The following is a 22447-nucleotide window of genomic DNA, read 5'->3' on the forward strand; positions in this document are numbered from 1 at the left end:
GCAAAAGCACAGTCTAGACAAGATGGCCCAGCACTCTGTCCAGCCAAATCTTTAAAGTGTCCAACACTGGGGAATCCACTGCTTCTGTGGAGAGATTATTCCAATGACTGACTATTCTCACTGTGGAAAATTTTCCTCTTGTGTTCAATTGGAGTAACTTGTATCCATTACCGCTCATCGTTTCCATGTGACTCCATGTAGAAAGGAAGCCTGCATCATCCTTGTAGACAGTCTTTAAGTACTGAAACATGGTGATAAGGTCTCCCCCAAGCCCTTCTTTTCTCAAGACTGAACAAACTCAGTTGTCTCAGTCTTTCCTCACACAGCAGCTTCCCATTCCTTTGACCATCTCTGTGGCCCTTCTCTGGACCCTCTTCAGCATGTCCGTGTCTTTTCTGTATAGCAGGGACTAAAACTGAACACAGTATTCCAGGTATGGCCTGACAAGTGCTAAATAGAGAGGGACAATTACTTCTTCATCTTTGCTTGGTGGTGATTCTCTTGTTGATACAACCCAGCATGTCAGGCAAAGGAGGAAATGAGGGGGGGTGAGCAGGACTCCCCCCCACACCAATTCTGAGCTGTTATGTCCATTCACCCCAAGTGGGAAATGGTGTCTTCAGTGGGCAAAGCACTCCTATCATGGGGCCTCAGTTTGGTCCAGAGATGACAAACTGGAATAAAAAACATAGCTAAGACCCAAAATTAGGGGCAGCATTTCATGAAACAATAACAAGAACTGTGTTCAGTCTAGCAATAGGACTAATAATTGTCATCCCCCTAATTTCCCATTTTGCATTCTAGATATTAAGAAAATACATGAACAACAGCAACCATGAGGTGTGCTGTTGGGATAAGGATTGTATGAAGTACAGAAAGATTTTCCTAAAAGCTGAGGGACGTTCCTGTAAGACATGTTATATATGACCCTAGAAGCCACAGGCCACTCTTATATCACCTTGGTATGAAAGAGCTCCTGTGAGAGCTCAGAGCAAGATTGGGAGGATAGTCCAGAAACTGCCCATTAGTTTTCACTTGGGAGATAGCCATGACTACAACCTCAATAAACATTTCCCTAATAAATCACAGGGAATGGGGGAGACCCAGGGCTAGTCCCATTCCAGCAGGAAATGTGAAATACTACTTAGGGACCACCAGGGCTGACAGACCTATCCACAAGTCACTCTGTAAAAAGTAACGATTTTGAGGGAGTAATTATGGCTCATAACAGACTACATGCATCACAATTCAGAAATTATTTGTCCTCTGACCAAAAGCATTTGTCTTGAACACTGATCAGTATTTTAGTGGCAAGCTCAGCATCAAATGAAAATTCATACCTGTTTGTTGGAATAAATGTGCATAATAAAAACTGTGAGTCATTGAGTACAGTTTTAAGTAATTAGAATGCTTTCTACACGATGCTGATTTAACTAAAATCAAAAGCCTACTCCTCCCCTACAGGAAGACAAGTCTAATGAAGGGAGTTGGAGACTCTCAAGGTACTGCTGCATTTCAGAAAGACAGCAGCACAGCTGCAAACCAAAAATGGCTTTTGTGTCCAGCATCCAGAAGAAAAAAAGTCTTTACCATCCTGTGCAACACATAATCAGTACAAGTTTGCACAAGTTTGTTTCTTTTAAATAGATTGAATTTTAATCAAATGTAATTTGAATCCTGGGGCTAAATTTGCCATCTTTTGGTACTTGTTACTTTGCACTGCTCCTCTCTACAAGGTAACTTAAACGTACTTTGGAGGAACATCTGTACTTTCAGAAGACTGAAGAAATCAGCAGTAGATGACAACAACCTGGCACAGGGTAAAGAAGGTTTTTCCTACCAAGTATTTTCCTTAGCAGCTTGGAAAAAGTTTGTTCAGGGATGGTCCTGCAAGGCAAAGTCTCGAAAGCATTCGGCGCAAATGCTGCTTCCCGGTGATGGAAACCCATCGCAGCGCTGCCCCGGGGGACGGCGGGTGCCTCCGGAGGCAGAGCCCGCGGCTGTGGCACGGCGTACACCTCCACCAGCGGCCGGTCTCGGCTCGGGGCCGGGCTCCGTACCGCCCGCCGGAGTGACACGGCTTTCCCCGGGGGAGCATCACCGTGGCTCCATGCCCGGCTCCGGGGCAGCCTGCCCTGCTCCGCCCGGGACCACCCGCCCCTCTCCGCCCCGGCTCAAGGCGCGGGGGAGCGCTGCCGGAGGCGGGTCCGCCCCGCCCCGCCCGGTTATACGGCCCCGTCCCGCCGCCCGCCCGCGCTCCGGCGCTGCGGCCGCCCCGCCGAGGAACGGCCCGAGGGACAGCCCGAGGGACAGCCCGAGGGACAGCCAGACAGCGCCGCGGCCGGGGCCGCCTGCCCGCCCGCGGCCGGGCGATGGTGCCGGCGCCCGGGAGCACCCTGCTCGCCGCGCTGCTCGCCGCCGGGCTGGCCGCCGCGGGCAGGTGAGCGGGGACGCGGGCGGGGGGGGCGGGAAGGACCCGGCACCGCCGCCCCGCTCCCGGCGGCTCCGGCCTCCCGGGGCTGGGTGCCGCTGTCCGCCCGGCGGCCCCGCGGGTGTCGGGCCGGGCCCCCGGGCCGTGGTGCTGAACGGCGCCCGCCCGGTTCGGGGGCTCCAGCGGGCCTGAGCCGCTTCCCCGAGGTACTCGCACCAGAGCTGGGGACTCGTGCTCTGGGAAAGGCGGCAGCTTCAGTGACGGTCCAAACTGGGGGAACAGCTGCACCGTCTGTGGAAAGGTGTGGGCGCCTCCAGTTCTTGGTCTGCCGGCACAAACGGGCCCTTCACAAGCAGCCGGTCATCACAGGTGTTGGGTTCTAGGGAGACAGGTATACTCTGGAAACAGAATGAGATTTTGAGAGGATCAGTAAAACCACTTACTCCAGACCAAGGCATTCCAGTGTTCCCTCTCCCAGTTCTCCAGAAGCAGAAGTGCTGCGGCAAGGAAATGGCTCATAAAAGGAGAATTCGCAGCAACTGCATATGAAGCCTTCAAGATGTTGTGTGGTTTATTTCTTTAGTATCAGATTTGTGAATGGAAAAGTTTGTCATCAACAAGTTGCAGTGTGCTGTTCCAGCACGTGTGAGGCTATTTGAGTGGTCAGCTCCTCAGGAACTGGAAGTTCATGAACTCCAGACCTGCTCTTATATCTTAGAGAAAACACATTTGTTATGTCTATACCATCTCACACCATTGTTGGGGGTGGGGAAAAAGGACTCTTTTCTGGGAAGAAGGGGTTCCTTCCAGTCAACAAAACGTGGTGGAGGGAGCCTGTCCGGTCTATTACTGGGGTATTTTCGTATGAAATGTTTCTTTTCTTCTACCTTCAGTCAGCATTGTTGCTGTTACTGTTCATTTCCTTATCTCTTTGCTGTTTTCAGTAAATTGTTCTTACCTCAATCTGCAATCTTTGCCTATTGTGCCCCCAGTTCTCAACTCCATCCTGCTGCAAGGGGAAGGGTGAGGGGAAATTGGGGGAGCAAGAGAGGGTGGCAAGTGGTTGATGGAGAGTCTTGGTGGGGGGACTAAACTGAGGAATACCATTCCTAAACCACAACAGCAATACATGTTACAGCAGCAGTGAAACTTAGTCCCACTTAGTTTAAAATGGTGCTAATGGCTCACAGCAATCCTGTGACAGCTAATGCAGCCAGCTTTCTTTCAGACACCTCGAACTCAGGTGGCCCTGGGTTGTTGTGGTTACTATTCATCTTCACTGTGCTTTGCTAGATGTCACATAGTGCTGTCAGCAATACCACAGCCACATAAAACCAATTACTTCCCTCCCACCTGGGCACCCTGGACTGCTAAGTAGCCACTTGGTGCTGCCTCTCAAAGGACAGAGTTCTTCAGGCACCACTCTTCCACTGACCTGCGCTGTGATCCGACCTGCAGAGTGTGCCTTCTCTTGCCTTTCTTCTTCGGTCACATATTTTGGCTGCAGGTTCTTCAAGGCCAGGAATTTTTTGCACACTGAGCAGACAGTGACAAGTCCAGCCATCTCACTCAGGTACTTTAGGTAGTCCCTCTGAAATCCTACAGGAATGTAAGACAAGGAGGCATCAGAAGTGCCCCGTGCCTCCAGTCTACATTAGTTCTTCCCCAATATCCAGGAGGGTTCATGTGACATTCTCCCAGAAAGGGTCTCCCTGACTGAAAGAATCTCCTCTTTCTAAATTTCTTTCTTCTTCAAAAAATGCTGAACTCCTGATAGAAATAGCTAAGCTGATGGGTGTTGTTTCTTCGTGTGTGAGAGGGACTAACCTGGCAAAACTGGTTTTCCTCCCAGATTTTGGGATCTAGTTGATCTTTCCCTCTGCCAAAGGTAAGTGTTATCTTGATGCTTGCTGTGGAAGTCAGAACAAGTGAAAGACCATGTCTAGGGCAATATCTATAGAGTTCAGTTATGTTAATTTAATTTGCAGCTTTATGGAACATTTCCCAGTTTTAAGGAAAGTTTATACTGAAATCTTGAGAGATATTGTATACTTTATAAAGACATTGTTTTCTTGATTTTAAGGTGAATTATTAAATAAAACATAACTGAGTAAGTTTTTCCTGTGAAAATGAGCACCTTTTGGAAAGGAATGAGATCTTTTTTTCTCCAGGCTTTAGGCATTTTAACCTTCCAGGGGAGTCATGGCACTATCCAGATGCAACCAAGGGGATTTTCTGGGATGTAAGCAGAATGTACATTTACTACCCAGGTGAATTCAAGGCCACTTTCTCGTCTGCAAGCAGAACATATGTTCTTTAACTTGTATACTTGGAAGTGATGCAAGCCAGTGGCATTTGGATAACAAAATGGAAAAAGGTTCTTTTATTGTCTGTAGATGCAGAGGTAGGATGCTGATTTGTCACAGACATGCACAGAGGAGTTATAGCTGTTCAGTACACTTTTTCACCTCTCTGAAGATGTACATGTACAAGTACATGTACTCCTGTAAACTGCATCACTGGGTTGATGGCAAAGGTTGGGTGGCTTCAGAACAATTTATTCCAACAGTGAAGCTTTATCACTTGCCAAGTGACATGAAGACCATCTCTTTGTTTAGAGCATCTCAGATACATAAGCTTATGCATTTCCTCTGAACTCCCTTCTCTTTCTGATGATACAATGGAGTAACATCTTGTATCTTTGAAGTGTATGCGTGTATGTGTTCTACTAGTTTGCCTCAGTGATGTTTGAAGGAACTGTTTTGATGTGAGTGCAACTGTTACAGATAAGCACAGGAGGATACATGCAAAGCACTTCTGTAATGTGATAAAGTAATACCTTTTTTGTGCCTCAGACTAAAAAATGCAAAAGTTCATGCCAGATTACTTTTTTCCACCATTTTTTTCCATCATGAGATTTTTGTTGCAGTGTGTTGCCCCCTTCAGTACCCCAAATCACTTACTATAAACTCTCACCAAAAAGGTATTTTCAGGGTCAAAAACAACACTTTGGACTCTTTGAAGAAAATGCATTTTAAATTATGGCTTGGATAAAGCAATGGGGACAGAGGATTTTGGATAAAGGAAAGAATTTCATAAAGGGGACAGGCTGTGGTAATGGACAACTTAAGTAACAGCAAGCAGTGGCAGAATAAAACTAAAGCCACAGCACTCACAGAAGCACAGAGGAGATCTAGAAGATTTACACAGTGGTGGATTTCCATCCGATTTATAATTTTGGCAATTAACAAAGCAGGTTTTCCAACTCCTGTAGCTGTTGATCTGCACAATGACTTTGAACTCTCTGGGCTTATTGGCAGGTGAAATGGACATTAATTCGTATGGTCAGGGAGTCTCAGGCAACCAGAATGCTTGGGACTATGTGAACTTATGCAATCACTTTGCATGTATGAGCATGCTATGAGCCTGCAAGTCACTAGCTTTTATGGGGATGACTGATGTTCACAACATGGTTTTCTGTAGAATCAGTCTTTCATCATCTGAGGCAATAGTGCTGTCAGTTATGGCATCATATATTCGATCCAATTGTTCATGTGACACAAACTGAGGCAGCCCCATTGACTTCACTGATATTAAAATGACTCATTCTAGCAAGTGAGCTGGCTGTATTTTTTGCCTGTGCCATGTTTCTCATTAGAAATGGTTTACCTTGCATAGTTAATTTATTGCAGGTGAAACATTTCCATCATCCCTGTTTCTCTGATCAAACGCAAGTTTTCATTCCTGTCTAGGAGCACTGCCCTAGGTTTGGTGAAATGAGAATGCCTGACAGTGGATAAAACATAAGGGAAATGTACAACAGGGTGTACAGAGGAATGGATGAGTGCATTTTCCTGATGGAGCTAGTGTTTTTCCTTCCTTACGCAGCTCAAGAGCTCATGGGCAGCTGGGGGCTGTAAGCCAGCCTGGGGTGTGTCGCTACGGTTCCAGGTTGGACTGCTGTCCTGGCTGGAGAAAGAACAAGGGCCACTGTGAAGGTAACATTAACTTTCTGCTTGTTTCCTCTCTATGGCTGCATACCTGGTACTAATAAAGGAAGGTTTCTTACATGTCTGCCAGAAGGTACAGAAAGAAAACTTTTGAGTGAAATCTTCTAACTCTGTGAGAGAGTGAATAAAACATGCTTGAGAGACCATCTCCTCTAAAAAAAGAGCAGATGTTTGGGTAAATAACACCAATCCATAACTTGCATGTTCAGAAATTCTTAGATCCAGAAGGCACCATCTGTTCTAACCTCCTGCACAGCCCTGGTCAGGGGTTATACTGTTACAGCTGTTGAGTACATACCACAAATGCAGTGTTTTCTGATGCTATATAAGGACCCCTAAAATGATTTCATATCAGTTGGTATCCTTTATCTTCAGAGTATGCAGCCTCTGAGAACCAGAAGGTTTTGACTTTCTAAAAATATAAATAGAACTCAAGCAATAAGTGCCCCTGACTTGAGCTTGAGTAGCCAGCTAGAGTTCTGGTCTGTGGATCGTTTGCTTAATGAAGAGACAATGACTCTTAAGACACTTCTAATTTGTAAAAAGTCTACATATCCCAAGGAGAATGCAGTGTGGAATCTCTCGTCCAATTTTACTTGGGCAAAACACAATAAAATCATAAAATACATGTTTTAGAAATCTTTTTCAGATGTTGCACCTGTTGTCCCAGAGAGTTTGGCCTTTTATATCTAGTGAATTTGTCTAGAGGCTTAAGATTATTCATTGCTGAATACCCATATACTAAAAGGGAAAGATGCTAAAATGTCTCTGCTCTGTATACATTATATGCCATTTTAGAAAAGGAAAAAGGGTTTACTGTAGTATTTCTTGCATTGCTTAATCACACTTTAGTTTTGATGCAAATTAATACCTGGAGGGACAACTGGCAAATATAACTTTGATCAGCCAGTGAAGTAGGTTGTCTTTTTTTAAAGCGATAGGTTTTCATAAAATTTGAAGACTCTTCTTTGGAAAATCACTTTAAACCACCTATAATGTAATTCTGCATTGTAAATCCAGATGTGGTGTTTTTCTCTGCTTCAGTGCTATAACACTGCAAGCTGGTCTTTGGCAGTCTTGCATCTCTTCAGTTATAGCAGAGGAATGTGTCCATCCTATGGGAGAACATCCCAAGCAGGAATCCTTGGGATCCCAGGGGAACAAGCTGGCCTTGCAGTGTGCCACGCTGTATTCAGGGATGGAAGAAGTGTTGAAAAATGCCTCAATCTACAGAGTTAGTACCTTTGGTACATCTGAATGCATCTGTTAATAGAGGGAAGATACTTGAAGTCAGAAAAATCAATGTTAACGTTAATTTTACTATATGCTAACTAAATTTTCCTATAGTTTGCAGATCAGCTTAACTAATAAGGAATTGAGATTCACATCCTGGTGCACACTCTTTCACTGTTTCTCCAGAGCTAGTCCTGATTTAAATGCATGTTTGGTTTGCTCTTCCAGAATAACCACTATGCTGAAAATCATAATGATTTCAGGAGCCTTGAGGCTTATAAAACTCAGCATTTAATTTCTGATTGATGATCCAGAGGGTTTAGAGTTGCTTTTTAATGCATCCAGGTTAAATGTAGCCCTCTCAAATTATTGTAAACCTGATGCAATTATACTTACTGGGATGTGTGGTAAGGACAGTTGTCTGATGACAGATGTGCTCTGGATGTTCCACCATGGGATAGACACGTTCCTCAGCTGTAACTGAGGAGATCCAAGACCGTAAAACTGCTGTAGGATTATGTGTCTCCTCTGGCTCTAGGAGAGTGCTGTTACCTCTTTTCTGCTCCAGATGCCAAGCATAGCAATTCAAGCTGTTGGCCAGCTGCTTCCCACATAGGCTTCTTAAAAAAAGGAAAAAGGCAAGAGTATGAAACTAAATGTGAGTTGTAAGCATTGCAGAAAAAAAAATATGAGGGAGAGACCTTTTGTCTTTATAAACCTGGAAAAAACCAAGTTCTTGTAATTTTTGTTAGCGCCACTATTCTCAAGCCCTAATAAAGTGCTAATCAGTAGTTACCGTGCTCAGACCAGAGGGAGAGGTATGGAGGATGCTGAACTTGTTCAAAAGTTTTTAGGCAACTAAGCAGGGCAAAAGTTCTCCAATAGAATATTTTTAACTTCTTATTTTTCTCTCTTCTTTCTCTGCCTGACTCCACCAGCTACCTGTGGACATGGCTGCAAGTATGGCGAGTGCATGGGACCAAACAAATGCAAATGTTTCCCTGGGTTCACAGGGAAAACCTGTAATCAAGGTTTGTGCATATGCTTCAGAAAGGAGACTGCTGGTTTTCCATTTCCTTATCTTGCACTATGGATTGTGTCATCTTCCAAAATAGTAAACCAGGATATTTTCTTGTTTACATAGAAGAACTTAAGAATTTTAGGCTTTTGCATCTCAGGCATCCCAGGCAAGCGCTAAGCCTCCTTCAGCAAACAAAAGTTTGAACCTATATTGTGTATCTCTTATGGGCTGATGACAAGTGCAAACTGGCATGTTTATAGTCAGACACAGAAAAACTATATAGGAAAGTACCAGAAGAGATGGAAGTCAGTTCCACAACTCATGTTATTTTCTTAACTAGCAACCCATGTTTATTTTTAAACTAATCTTCTAATCAGAAAAACATGCAATTGTATGCTAGACATGTAGTTTATCAAGCTGCCCGGGTGGTTTGTCTATGCTGATGGTATTTCTGAGAACCACCATTGTGAGTCCTTAAAATTGCATTTTAAGAAACTTTAAATGCACCATTTTCCCTCCATAAACTTGGAATTCAACATGGAAATATTTCAGTTAATACATTGGTAAGAACTCAGCTTTTTTTCTCCTGTTCCAAAATATGAGACCCCTGTTTTGGATCAGATGAAGGGAGGAGGTCACTGCATGGAGAGGACATCCTACTGCAGTGCAGATGAGTGAACTGTAGGTGCTATGATGGAAGCATGACATAAAGGCCACACAAATGACTAGGCCTGTCCTTGCTAGCTTCCTAAGATCCTGCAGACTTTGCTTGAAACTATTGCATTGACATGCTAAACACATTTTTTTATAGTCAAAACAGCCCATCTATTACACAGTATCCTTCAAACAATATACCCTAAAGATGTACTATTAAGTATGTTGGAAAAATCCATCTTTTGCACTTTTGATGTTTCTCACAGGGAAAGAAGTTTATTCCTCAAAACCACTAGAGAGGAAAGGGAAACAGCAGCTGTGCTTAAATGTAACAGATACGTAGATACCACTTACAACTTCAGCCCCTAAACCCAGAAGTTTAGCCTCAAAAATTATTTGGCAGCTTAAATGTTACTAAAAGGCAACAAAGCAGCCCCCAGCTTTTAGGTGTTTTCTGTGCAGTAACTCCACATGCATTTGACATGCTCTCCATAGGCAGTCACATCAGTTCTGTGCACTTCAGCAGGTTCAGAGACAGAGGCTTGGAGGAAGCACTACACAGACCTACACATGCAAATTCCCTATTAGCTCCTGGGCTTTTCTTCTGAAGCATGGCCAGGATTTTTTCAGTGAAGAGGTGGCTGGCACAGGCCAGAAGTGTCCAAGAGCTGTTTGTTCCATCAGCCAGGAGTGGTAATAACCACTTTTAATTTACTGGCAGATGTAGCCTTGGTCTGTCCTTACAGCAGAATGTCCCGCTGAGCAAGCTCAACATGAGCTAACTAAAATAACAGAGATAAGGGGACTGTATTAGTCTGCCACCAAGTCTGAGCTAAATTAGTCTTATCTCCATAGGTTCTTTTTTGGAGCTGTGTATGCTATCTGTACATTGTGAGAGATAGGTGCAGATAAGCACTTTTGAAAATGTATTGTCTAAGTGGAATAACTTTTGTTCTCCAGTTTGCTCTCTAGTTTTTTTGTTAAGAGAGTCTTAGTTATTTAATGGAGTCACACTAGCACAAAAATCCAGTGTGATTTGCAAGCAGATAGGTTGTCCTTTTTCAAACATACCCTATGTTTAAATAATAGAATGCAGCCCTCTCTCTTCCCTGGACTGAGCTGTAACAAACACTTGTGCACCTCCACAAAGTTTATGCTTTGAATGGCCTGGAGGTTTTTTTCCTGTGGTCTGCAGGGTGTGACACAAGAACAGATGCTTTTCCCATTAGAAGTGGAGCTGCTCAGTGCTTGCCTGGAGAGCTGCATCTTTACTGAAATTATGTTATCGGTCATATGTGCTGTTAAACACATATTGAATAGGCTGCGTATGCTGGTGCATTCTGTAAATGAGTTCTGTCTCCTTACAAATCACTACAAGAAGTAGAGATGTCAGTTCATGGAAGCCAAAAACACAGCTGTTGTCCCCTTGTCATAGGCCAAATATCATGGTCAGCACTGCTCACCCTATACCTCACAAATTAAACGGTTTAGAATTCTCTTTTTCTCCCTGTGAAGGATAGATGTTGGGAATTTGAAATTGATTTAGTTTCTGAAAAGTCTTTAAATCTTGGATTTTGAGAAGGATTTAGGATGTTTTATTCTCAGGATTTTGAGATTTTTGAGATTGATCCTTTTAAAGTCACGTAATTATTATCATATATTGTATTTCATTTCTGCTATTGATAACCTTGGTGCCAGTGTGTAGCTCAGAAAAATTAAAGTAAAAATCTTTGTTTCACTTTATCTCAAACTGTTTTGCTGTTCTCAGTCTTATGTTTTTGCCTTTCTAGTACAGAGGTCAACTGGAGGACTATAATCAGAGAAACCCAGAAAAATAACTCCCAAAAAGAGATTAGCTACAATTCTCTCCACCCCTCCACTTCGTCCTAACAAGCGGCCAGATGTGGCCAGAGTTTGCATTAATTTTTCAAGTGTAGAAGTCTGTGTATGTTGGTTTTACTAGCAGTCTTTCAGCCAGATGGTCTGCTAAACTCTCATCTTGCAAGGGGCTGGCTCATTTTCCATCCAGACGATTTTACTCTGGGGAACTCAACACATTAGGCACCATTATCCACCTATATGCATGAATATATGTATAAAAGCCCAGCACTCAGTCAGTTCCAATGACTTCTGCAGATCTGAACGAATGTGGACTGAAGCCACGTCCCTGTGAGCACAGATGTATGAACACACATGGCAGCTACAAGTGCTATTGTCTCAACGGGTACATGCTCATGCCAGATGGCACATGTGCAAGTAAGTAACAGAGCTGATGGAACAGGCACACCCAAATAATCTAATCACATTTAATCCCAGCAGATTTTCTTCTTGTGCTGAACAGATTTAGTTTATTCAGGATAGGGTCTTTGCCCCAGTTCTCTGGTACTGTCACAGCTGAAAGAGGCTTCCTATTTGGTAGTTCCTGGGTAAACAGGTCATACTTATATTTTGGTGTTCAGAGGTGTTTTTGTCCTGATAAAAGTCTTTGATAGTGTTTATTCAGATGAGGAACAGCTAGTACGATCTCAGTGTGTAGTCCTGCCAGTTCATCTGTTGAATAAGGATGACTGAATGTATTCAAGCAAAGCACCAATACAGATTACTTTTTACTGCGCTGAATTTCATGCCATTATTCCTTGCTTTACCTTTCTGTGCTCCACAATTGATTTATTTCATCTGTGTTGATATGCTTTCCACAGTTGATGAAAACTCTTCTTGCAAACATTTCTTGTGTGATCTAAGGCTTATCTAAACTTGTTGTAAAAATAGGTATTTCTACCTATCTTCTTTGTTTTAAGCCAGCATGAAATGGAAAGCATTCTGCTTTTTAAGCCAACCTGATTTTTCAGACCTGAGGAAGCTTCTAGTTTTTCAGTGACAGAGTTTTGTTTGTAGAAAATATCTCATAGTTTCCTGAATTTTTAATATGTTAATGTATGAATAGCTTTATTTGTAATGAATGAAATTTTGTTGTTCTAATTAATTTCTGTGTTCATCCATATCTAACTTAAAATTAGTGTGTGATTCCAGCCTAGAATTTTGCTCTCTTGTTATTTTAAATCCTGTTTTTAGGTTCTAGGACATGTGCCATGGTGAATTGCCAATATGGATGTGAAGAAGTCAAAGGGCAGGTGCAGTGTCTCTGTCCATCAGGTGGCCTTCAGCTGGGACCAAATGGAAGGACATGCATTGGTATGGTTAGAGAGCTCACTCTCAGCTTCTTTTGTGCAGGATCCCCGAAGCCATAAGATTCTGGGGAAAGGTTAGGAAGTACTTAACCCTCCTTGCTGGCTTAAATAGTGCTTCATGTTATTCTCAGTGTGATGTAAAGTTTTGATGCTTTTTTAAAAATATTTTTTCTTGTAATATTGGCCATGCAATTCTTCAGATAAGTCTCATCCCCAGTACATAATTCAAAATTTTGACATGATTTAGAGTCATCAGCAGATTCAGTTTCTGCCTATTGCTATGAGGCCATTAAATACAGTGCTTTGCCTGCAGGAAGCTGCCCTGCTGGCATAATGTGTTATAGGATTTGGGCATTTTGTTTGGATGGGGCTTTCTTTTATTGTGATGACCCACAATACAAACTTCTCAGTCTTTCTCTAGAAGCCTTAACATTACCTGTGAGTTTCTTGTGATGAAGAAAGCATTGCTTATAATACTTGGTACTGTGTTCTTCCATAAAGTTAGTTCACATTTTACTGCTTCACTTATAAGAACACGTGCGAAAGCCACCACCAAGTGTGAAATTATAGGACTTACTTATTAAGCTTATTTGTGATAAAAACCAAACCACTCCCATGCAAATCCCAGCAAGTTCTTTCTTTCCCATTTTACCTTCTCGTGGATCTGACCAGCATCCCTTCTCCTGCTGCAGACATTGATGAATGCTCCACTGGCAAAGCTGTCTGCTCTTACAACCGCAGATGCATCAACACATTTGGAAGCTTCTACTGCAAGTGCCAGCTTGGTTATGAACTAAAATACACCAGTGGCCGCTACAGCTGTGTAGGTAAGAGTTAGCCCATGGATGCTCCCTCTTCCTTCTTTTTATTCCCACAGTGTGCATCTTCCCTGTCGTTGCCTCAAGCATGTTGGCCTGTCCTGGGGATGCTGCCTCAGAAATGGGTAAAGGATGTCACACAAAGAATATTCTTGATGGTACTTTGAATTTTTCTCTGGTTTTTCTTCTGTAGTCTTACGAAAAACTGAATCACTGGCACTTACAATTTAAATTGCCTCATTGTACCAAGTCAAGTTGTGCAAGAGTTTGTTGCCAGTTGGCAACTGCTGACTAAAAAAAAAAGAAGCTATTTCTGGTAAAGATTTAGTTAAGGAACCATTTTTTGTTGTCTTGGCTTTCAAACTGGGATGAATAAGCAGTCCCACAATATTTTTTTTCTTCTTTTCATGTCATTATTGAGGAATGTGAATTAAGTGCCTTCAGTAAAAACAGTTATTTGGATGGATAGTACAGAACTTGGGGGGTAAAAAAGTATGAAAATAGTAGGTTTCAATTACTTTTCGGATTTCTGTTGCATGGCAAAATTTCTCCCTAACAAAAATAAATACAGGCAGAAAGTTATCTTGACATGCTCAGGTGTTAAAACAAATGTCAAAACACCCTTACTCATGTTTCAATCCATTAGTTGAATGCTGGAACGACAGCCAAGTATAAGTTACTGCAGCAGGTGCTGTGGGAGTATTGTTCAAGCTGTTGACTACACAAGGGCCTGGAAGGGTTAGAACTACTATAAGTGCATTAAAAATGAGAATTAATGTGATTTGTTTATATTTAATGAATATTAGAAGTGAGGGGTGGGAGGGAGATCATAAGGCAGGTCTGGAGACTTAAGTTTGCATTTCATGTTGTCTGCAAATCCTGTGAGATTTAAAGTGGAAAAAATATTTACTTTTCTCATACAATATGTGTGCATGGGGGAAAAACTGGAAAGGTCTCAGCAGTCAGGATTTTATTTGCAAACCTAAATCTCACTCTCAGACACACCAGACTTTTGAGTCAGTCTTCCTGCTACTTGTTTGTTTGCTGACATACAAGAGGACCTGTCAGCTGCTAAAAATGATGCAATCTGGATAAAATACAAGTGGTGCAAACATTTGTGCACCAACATGACTCCCTCATGTGGGAGAAATCAGAAACATCTTTGTAATGGAGAAACATCAAATACTCTTGGTGCCTGTACAATTTTCTGTGAGTCGAATGTAGTATTTTCTGCTGAATTTTCCTGATTATACCTTGTTTCATGCAGCATCATATGTTTTCTGGAATGTTAGAGGTAGATTAAAGATCTTGACATCTTGGCATGCTCAGGGTAACTTTCTATTACATTCTTTCTACAGTGAATGAATGAATGAGAGACTTGGTGAACGGTTTTTTGATTGATGTCACACATTCTCTTGGTGCCTTGTGCATTGTGTTAATAGAAGTCTGTGTACAACCTATAGTTTGAATCCTGTTCTCAGTCAGAAAATCACTGCATTCACTTTGTCTTTACTGGGATGCTCTACATTTTCCATAGATGCATATTCCAGCATCGGTTCATCTGGAGCAGGCACCAAGCATTCTCTCCTAGTGTGAATTCTTCTGCTTCTGAGGGTCACTGCACTGTCATGGTCTAACATTAGTGCTTACAGTACCTGGAAACAGATGGGTGGCACAAGCAGGCTGTCATGAACCTTGGGTCTCAACACAGTTTTCACTGAAGCATTTATATCTTTCTCCAGATGTAAATGAATGCGTGACAAATACACACAGGTGTAACCTCCACGCAGAGTGCCTCAACACCGAAGGGTCCTTCCACTGCAAATGTAAACAGGGCTACCGAGGAAGTGGAGTTGATTGTGCTGGTGAGTACCACTGGATGTCAGGAATGGTACTGTATTGTTTTTCTCCAGTGACTGATCATTACAAGGCATGTTCTCAGAAATGTCATGCTGAACAGTGCTGCAATACCAACCAAGCAAGACCTCTCCACAAAATAATATATTAATTGTATGACTCATAATATAATTCATACAAGTATCACTTGTTCAAATTAATTTTGCCTGTAAGTCTCCAAGTCTCATAATATCTCTACGAATTGCAAGTAGAACAGAGAAGTGAATTTGTCTTGAAAAAACAGAGAAAATAGTTTTAAAAATCTACTGTGATTTTTCCATGAATTCCCAAGTTAGCCCCTTGGAGGGCTGTGCAGTCCCTCCCAGAAGAGTTTCAGGCTAACTTAGCAAAAAATGAGAAAAGGGAGGAAAGCTGTGACTTCTGTGTTAAACTGTTTTCACTTAAAATTTTGCCTTTGTTTGTCTATTGAATATGGAAGACCTCCTATAAAGATGTCATTTTCCACTTTAACTGCATATGACCCTCCAAGAAGAAAGAAAGAAAGGCTGTTCTTGTATATTTAAAATGAACCTTTTAATTTATACCTTTATTAAACCTGGGAGATGTTTCTCCTGAAACATCATTAAAGATGTTTTCCTCAAGAGGACACTTGACTCCTCCTCAAACATTTTAAAAGTTTTTGTCTACAGCAGATGAAGCCTACATAATATATAAATCTTTTCAAGTAATTCTTGATTAGCTATGTATTATGATTATACTTCATGTCACAGATGTTCTCTGAGTCCCTCTATTATTCATGTTCCTACTCCCATTATGATAGTAATTGAAAATTACAATACACATTGATAAATTAATATTATCACAGAATATTTTGTGTTGCAACGGACCCATTAGTCCAACTCTTGGCTCTGCACAGGAGAGCACCATTTTCTTAAGTTTCAACTTCCAGTAAAAAAATGTTGACTTTTAACAAGCAAAAAGAAACTCACAAAAATCTGACTGATACTGAAAAGTTTGGTATGGACATCGATTACCACAGCAGAGCTGTTTAGAACATTCTTCCACTCAAATTCAATGCTATGAGCCAGTTTCCTTGCTAGTCCACATCCCTTGTGATATGTCACTGTAGTTGAAATGGAAGGATGCATTTGACTGGATACCAAAGCAAACTGACATGACATATATGTCACATATGTTGATATGGTTTTGTTAAAACAAAATGTACCACAGGTGAAATGTTAAACAAATACATCAGATCAAAATAGTCTGGGGTTTTTTTGTTCATTTATTTGGCTTTTTCTTTTTAATGAGAAGGTAAAAATTTCCAGAGAAATTTTCTTGTTGACTAACTCTATGTATAAAATATTCTTTTGTCAAGCAAAAACAATTCAACGAGAATGATTGCTTAAAGATGAATAACAGAAATATTTTCACTTGTGGAGAGATATTTTTTGATGTCTAGCCCTGTAAAAAAATCGGTTCTGAAGTCAGATGATTCTTATCTTCTCACTGGTGTTTCTCTTACATAGTTTGCCCTCTGTCTACTTCCTCATGTCATATTCCCAGTTACTGAACTCCTTCCAGAGGAAGGATCCATGCCATTCATAAACTTAATAGAATACACTAAATGGAAAAGAGATTTAGTAGAAGAGAGGATAGAGGAATAACACACAGTAATGACAGCAGTCAGAGCCATAGGCAGAGGTCAGCCTATGGTGACCTAAGCTGAGGGTCCAGCTAGAAAGATGTAAACAAGAGAGGAAGAGTAAAATACAATCAGGGGTAGGTGAACCCTGAAATGCAGTGGTGCTAAATAGAGACTGGTTCCTCTGGTGGTAATTCCGACACGTATACCTTATTTTTAAAAGAAAAATGAGGAGACTCTTTTAGGTCTGAATGTTTCAATGGTTGATTTTTACTGCAATCCCCAAGAACATCTGACCAGTGTAACTGATGGGGGCAGGACATGTCTTGCTATGGGGGAAAATGTTTTTTCAAACAGTGACACAAACAATTGGATGTACCAGCCTACAGCGAAAACACTAAGTGTTCTCCATGTCATTTGGCAGTTGTGGAAAAGCTTTGGCTTTTTCCTGCAGCCAAAAGAAATTTTGCTATTGGGTTTAATGGGATGAGGACACTGTCTTGGGAATTTAGGGGCTGAAGGCTGTGGCTTCACACCTCTTTTGGTGACAATGGCTACAGTTCCTGTGGTCCATTCCAGCTCCCAACTGATGGGCCTGGGCTTGTGCTGCAGATGAACAAAAAGCTTCTTAAATAAGTCTCCAGTACTCCACATAATTATTCCCACAGAGCTGGAATCCTGTTTTCACGGGGAAGCATTAATTCTTTATAGCAATTGTCTCTAGTGTAAAAAAAAAAAAAACAAACCCAAAAAAACCTGGCTACCATGGAAGCAGTATTTGCTTTATTAAAAAAATGAAAACCATTTTAATATATAACTTAATTTTTGGAGTATGAAAGGAGAGCAACTAAGCACATTGTTTATAATGAAACTCCTATGGCTACAACTCCTCATGCCACCAAATAACCTAATAAGTGAGGTAATATATAATTCGCTGTGCACAGAAGGTGGTGGAAATTCTTTCATTCAATTTGTATGTCAGTACACTATCTTGGAGAAAGCTGCTGAAACATCGGGCTGCAAACACTGCTGCTGGTATGAATACGAATGTGATTATTAAGGCACCCTTCTGCCATTTAACACTCCTGTATGTATGAAACATTAGAGACTATTTCTGAACTGTCTGTAGCACACATTTTGTTTGAGAATCCATAGAGATGGATTGATTTGAATGATCCCTAAAAGGGTTCTAGTCATTTCCACATCTGGCCTCTATCTTGCTGCAATCTGTTGCTGTTCTCAGGTTCATGTGTTTCCTGATTTCCTATTGTGCATTGAAAACCCACATTTCCCCTGCCACATGCTTCTATGTGCATTTCAGCTTTTATTCAAGAATAAAGTCTCACAAGGTTCCATAAGCAATTAAGATTCCTGGGGAAAAAAATGAACCTATTTTTGTTTCACTTTTTTGGCCCTACAAAATAACAGGAAAAAGGATTACTATCTTAAAGTCTACAGGCAGCACTCTAAGAAGCTCAACAATGACACTCTTGTTATTGCCCAGCTAGAGGCAGAGGTTACTCTTCTTCATTATGCTTTGCTGGGTATCTAAATGTCAATAAAAATTCATGCTGGCTCTCTCTCTGCCTATGGTATTACTTGTTCATTCTTGGTGATAGGGTAACCCTTAAACCCCGTATACGATTTAGCTTTCTTATTAACTTGCCAGTCCTGAGAAAGGTTTGATTCGACATAATAAAGTTTCAGAGCTTCAGAAGCGACTGTGGTCATATCACTGGTGATATTCTTAAAATTCAATTCAGTATGGAGTCAAATACTGCTGTCACCCTTTAGTGAGTAACACTCAGGCTTTGTCACCACACATTTCCTACTGGATGCCTTGCTGGCTGGTGTAGTCATGTATTAAGCACAGTCCAGCATGACCAACTTGCCCTGATTTCTCAAAGTATCCTTTCCTAAATAAGACAGTAAAAATTTTAGAAATGAAATAGAGTATGAATACATACATACATGATGTTCCATGGTGTTTAGAAGAAAATAATAGCCCAGAATATGTCTTTTTAACGTATCTATGAAAGCTTTCAGACTCTCTTAAGACAATCTAAAAGAGGTTGATAACTTTTAGAATGATTTCTGAAAGTATGTCATGCTAATCTAATCTTTACTCACATCTACAGACTCCACCTACACATGGTAAGTGTTGTCTGTCTCCCCCGCCACTGCTCCAACTCTTATATAGAGAAGCTGTAAAGGGTGCTGTGAAAGGATTTGTAAGCCAATCTGCTAGGCTTGTCTCTCAGCAGGTTTTTAAATACACTGTGAGGTGTGAAGGTGGAAGTAGTGCGGTACCTGCTGGAGTGCAGAGCAAGCTGCCTCCTACTGCATCCCCTGTATGTTCAGGGCCAGCACTGGCTGCAGTCACAGGGTGTGGGGAAGGAAAACAGATCAGTCTGTCCTTCTCCTGTACCATCCCCTGAGCACTTCCCTTTACACAGTGCAGGACAGAGTCAACAGGTTGGCATATGCTCTCTATGAATTTTTTTTCAACTCGACTTTCACAACTTGGTCATTAGACATCCTACACCAATCAGTTTCTGTGAGTTTATAATTTTGTATGGAATTGATGACAGAAAAGTTTTACTTTTAGCCCTCAGCCACCGTTTGTCTTTGTTGTTCTACTTCTTGCCTTAATTCTCTCTAATTCAAATAAAGAAGATACCTTTGAAAACGGAGATATTTTCATATTAGGGCAATAAACAGAAACTGCATGAGCAGGAGGCATTAATCTGCATGCTTCCTGATTGAAGGTATGTAAGGGAGAGCTGGGGTGGAATGCACTACATTTCTTTGCACTTTCCAAAATTCTCTGCAGTCACATGGACAGATAAATGTACAAATGTTTGTGACCAACATCTCTGCATTTATCTATATGTCTTGAGCTAAAGGGTCCTGAAAAATCACTGCCTCAGCTATAGAACCCCAGAGTGCCAGCGAAGGCGAGCTGCTCATTCAGGCAAGTCCACAGGCATTGGATTGGAATCCACAGATTCAAAAGAACAGACTGAGTTTAAGGTGGTGTATCCTTACATTGCATTAGTCCTCCTGCAATTTATGGGTAGACATAAAAAGCCTTAAATCCACACCTCTGGCTACTCTAAAGCTGAATGCAGGTTAGAAGGAGACGAGTGCTGTCTCCTAAAATATGCTTAATGTCTAGTCTCTTTGTCTCCACAAGCATGGAGATTTTCATAGTGCAGCAGCAAATTGGAGTGTGCAAGCACATGGGAATTTATACATTTTCATCCCCCTATTTTTCTCACTCCTTTCAGTTGATTTTCCACACTGCTAAATTTTGCACATACAAGGAGATTGGTTTTCTGACACCACGGGGGTTATTATGTTGAACTGTAAGAATTTTTCATTTCATGAGGAAAACTTCAAAGCAGAAACTAAAAGCAGATGTTCAGGTTTGCTGAGCAGTCAGTCCTGTGGCCTTGAAAATCCCCATAGCCTCTTTATTAAAAGCGTGAAGTTTCTCGTTACTGATTGTCAAGAGGAAATTTGTTTGAAATTAAGCTTTCCTGTTAATTTTTATTGCTGAATTACGAGTTTAGACCCAGGGAACCTTACATCTTTCATGATATCATCCTCCAGAGGATACTTAGTGGAGTATTAGGAAAGAGTTTACTTCCAAGTATTTGACAAGCAAGCCTACAAGTTTTATCCAAAAGAAAGGAAGAACAAATCCTCAATTCTGACTTTTATTTTATTGGCATGTTTACTCCAACAGCAATCTCAAAAACGCCTGGATGCTACAGTGAGCACACCAAGAGTCTGATTCTGTTCCTGACATACTAATAGCATGTAGCTGCACTTGCCATAAATAAAATGTGACAAATTCACAGTGATAGGATTGTATTTTCCAGGATTGAATATAAATTCAGGGAACTTTCCCCTTTTCCTACTAGACTGCAGTTCTATTCTATTAAGTGGTGTTTTTTCTTGTGCTGTGTCTCCATGAAAAGAAGCACAGAGACAATAGCACTACCCAAGGTTCCAAGTCCAGTCCATCTGTCTCAAAGTACTACTATAAAACTTTCATAAATACAAAGTGAGGAGAATAGGAACATATTCTTGCCCTGATAAGCAGAGGGAAATAAAAACAGCTGTCTTCCACCATAATTTTTAATCCTAAAAGACTGCAGGTACTACAACGTCAATACTGATTGAGAATCAAAGATGGGAAGCAGTATATGAGGCTATTCTGATGCACTGATGAAAATAGTCTCTCTCTATGAAAGAGCTTTTTTATAGCACACTGGAACTGCTCAGCTTTCATTGTTTCCTAGGTAGTTCACATAAAGGACTCAAACTGCAGAAGGCTGTGAGTAGTTTATGACATGGTTGTGCACAACATTTGATAGTAGTATCCAAAAGGCTAATTCCAGAATAATTAAAGTAATACCACTTTATCCAAAATTATAAGCTATAGCATTTCACATCGAAGAGGAATCATAAAATGGTAAATTCTCAGGAAATGTTACACTTATGTTCTAGTCCATCTTGGAATTGCAAGATGTAATAATTTGGCATTCTTGGATGCTTCTCTGAATTGTGGTGTTTACCACATACAATTAAATATCCCTTAGAGCTAAAAGAAATATGATGGAGCAGCTTGATGTAGGTCTTCTCAAAATATCCTCCATTTCAGTAGCTTTCAGCCTGCCATGGAAGGAAAATTAGGCCAGAGAAGTTCATGAAAGATAGCCAAGAGAAATGCTCATTATTTTTAGGCTGCAGTTGTTGTGCAGGGGATCCCAGCTCCATGGACAATTTTAATCCACAAATTGAAGCAGGATTTTTTTTGTTTGTTTTTTACCCAAGCTCCAGTGTAAAAATAATTTAAGTAAGGGGCTCTATGGCCTGTGTCACTCCTGTGTTACATGAGAGTCCAAAGAGATCATTACAGAGGATTGCTTTGGTCTTTTCACTGTAACTCAGACAGAGCTGTCCATACAACAGAGCTGAGCAAGTCGTGTGTTAGGTTCTGTGCAGAACTGACCTTGTATCTTGTAGAGAGTTTAATTCTATGGGTCTCTGGACCTTGTAAAGAACACCATGGTCCCATTGCTGAATGATTCCTTAGATTAATATTTTTTATTTTCTTCTTGGTTCTAGTTATCCCTGAAAAGTCAGTGAAGGAAATTGCAAGAATCCCTGGAACAGCTAAGGACACAATTAAGAAACTTCTTGCACATAAAAGCAGTGTGAAAAAGCATGAAACAATCAAGAATGCAATCCCAGAAGCAGCTGAGACACCACCTTCTAAGACCCACTTGCAGTTACTGGACTATGAAGGTGGTATTGGTCTTGGTGGGAGCTACAGTGAGGAAGAGAAAGAAACTGAAGCTGCTGCAGAAGAGGAGGCAGAAGAGTCAGATGAAGAGGAGAAGGAAGATTTTGAAAATCAAATTGATGAACGAAGCCTTAGAGGAGATGTCTTTTGTAAGTTTCTTTGTTTTTTAAAAAGTCTGGCTTCAATGTAAACATATATAAACACTAAAAAAATCCTCACAAAACACAGACACTTTATCAGAATTTACTTGTAGAAAATGAATCATAGAATCAT

The 22447-nt window shown here is 41.2% G+C and overlaps 1 protein-coding gene across 1 annotated transcript in view; it reads left to right on the top strand.

Annotated features, from left to right (window-relative positions):
• Positions 1 to 2372: 2372 nt before the first annotated feature.
• EGFL6 (EGF like domain multiple 6) overlaps positions 2373 to 22447 on the top strand; it is a gene marked incomplete at both ends in the record, with an annotated part of 31978 nt that continues 11903 nt past the window's right edge. The window contains 8 exons of the mRNA XM_082279500.1: positions 2373 to 2440; positions 6320 to 6429; positions 8613 to 8705; positions 11486 to 11605; positions 12422 to 12541; positions 13230 to 13364; positions 15098 to 15220; positions 21997 to 22323. Of these exons, the coding sequence (XP_082135626.1) occupies positions 2373 to 2440; positions 6320 to 6429; positions 8613 to 8705; positions 11486 to 11605; positions 12422 to 12541; positions 13230 to 13364; positions 15098 to 15220; positions 21997 to 22323 (1096 nt within the window). The remainder of the gene's footprint in view (positions 2441 to 6319; positions 6430 to 8612; positions 8706 to 11485; positions 11606 to 12421; positions 12542 to 13229; positions 13365 to 15097; positions 15221 to 21996; positions 22324 to 22447) is intronic.

The sequence above is a fragment of the Coloeus monedula genome (assembly GCF_965178545.1).
Source record: "Coloeus monedula genome assembly, chromosome: 3".
Classification (NCBI taxonomy): Eukaryota; Metazoa; Chordata; class Aves; order Passeriformes; family Corvidae; genus Coloeus; species Coloeus monedula.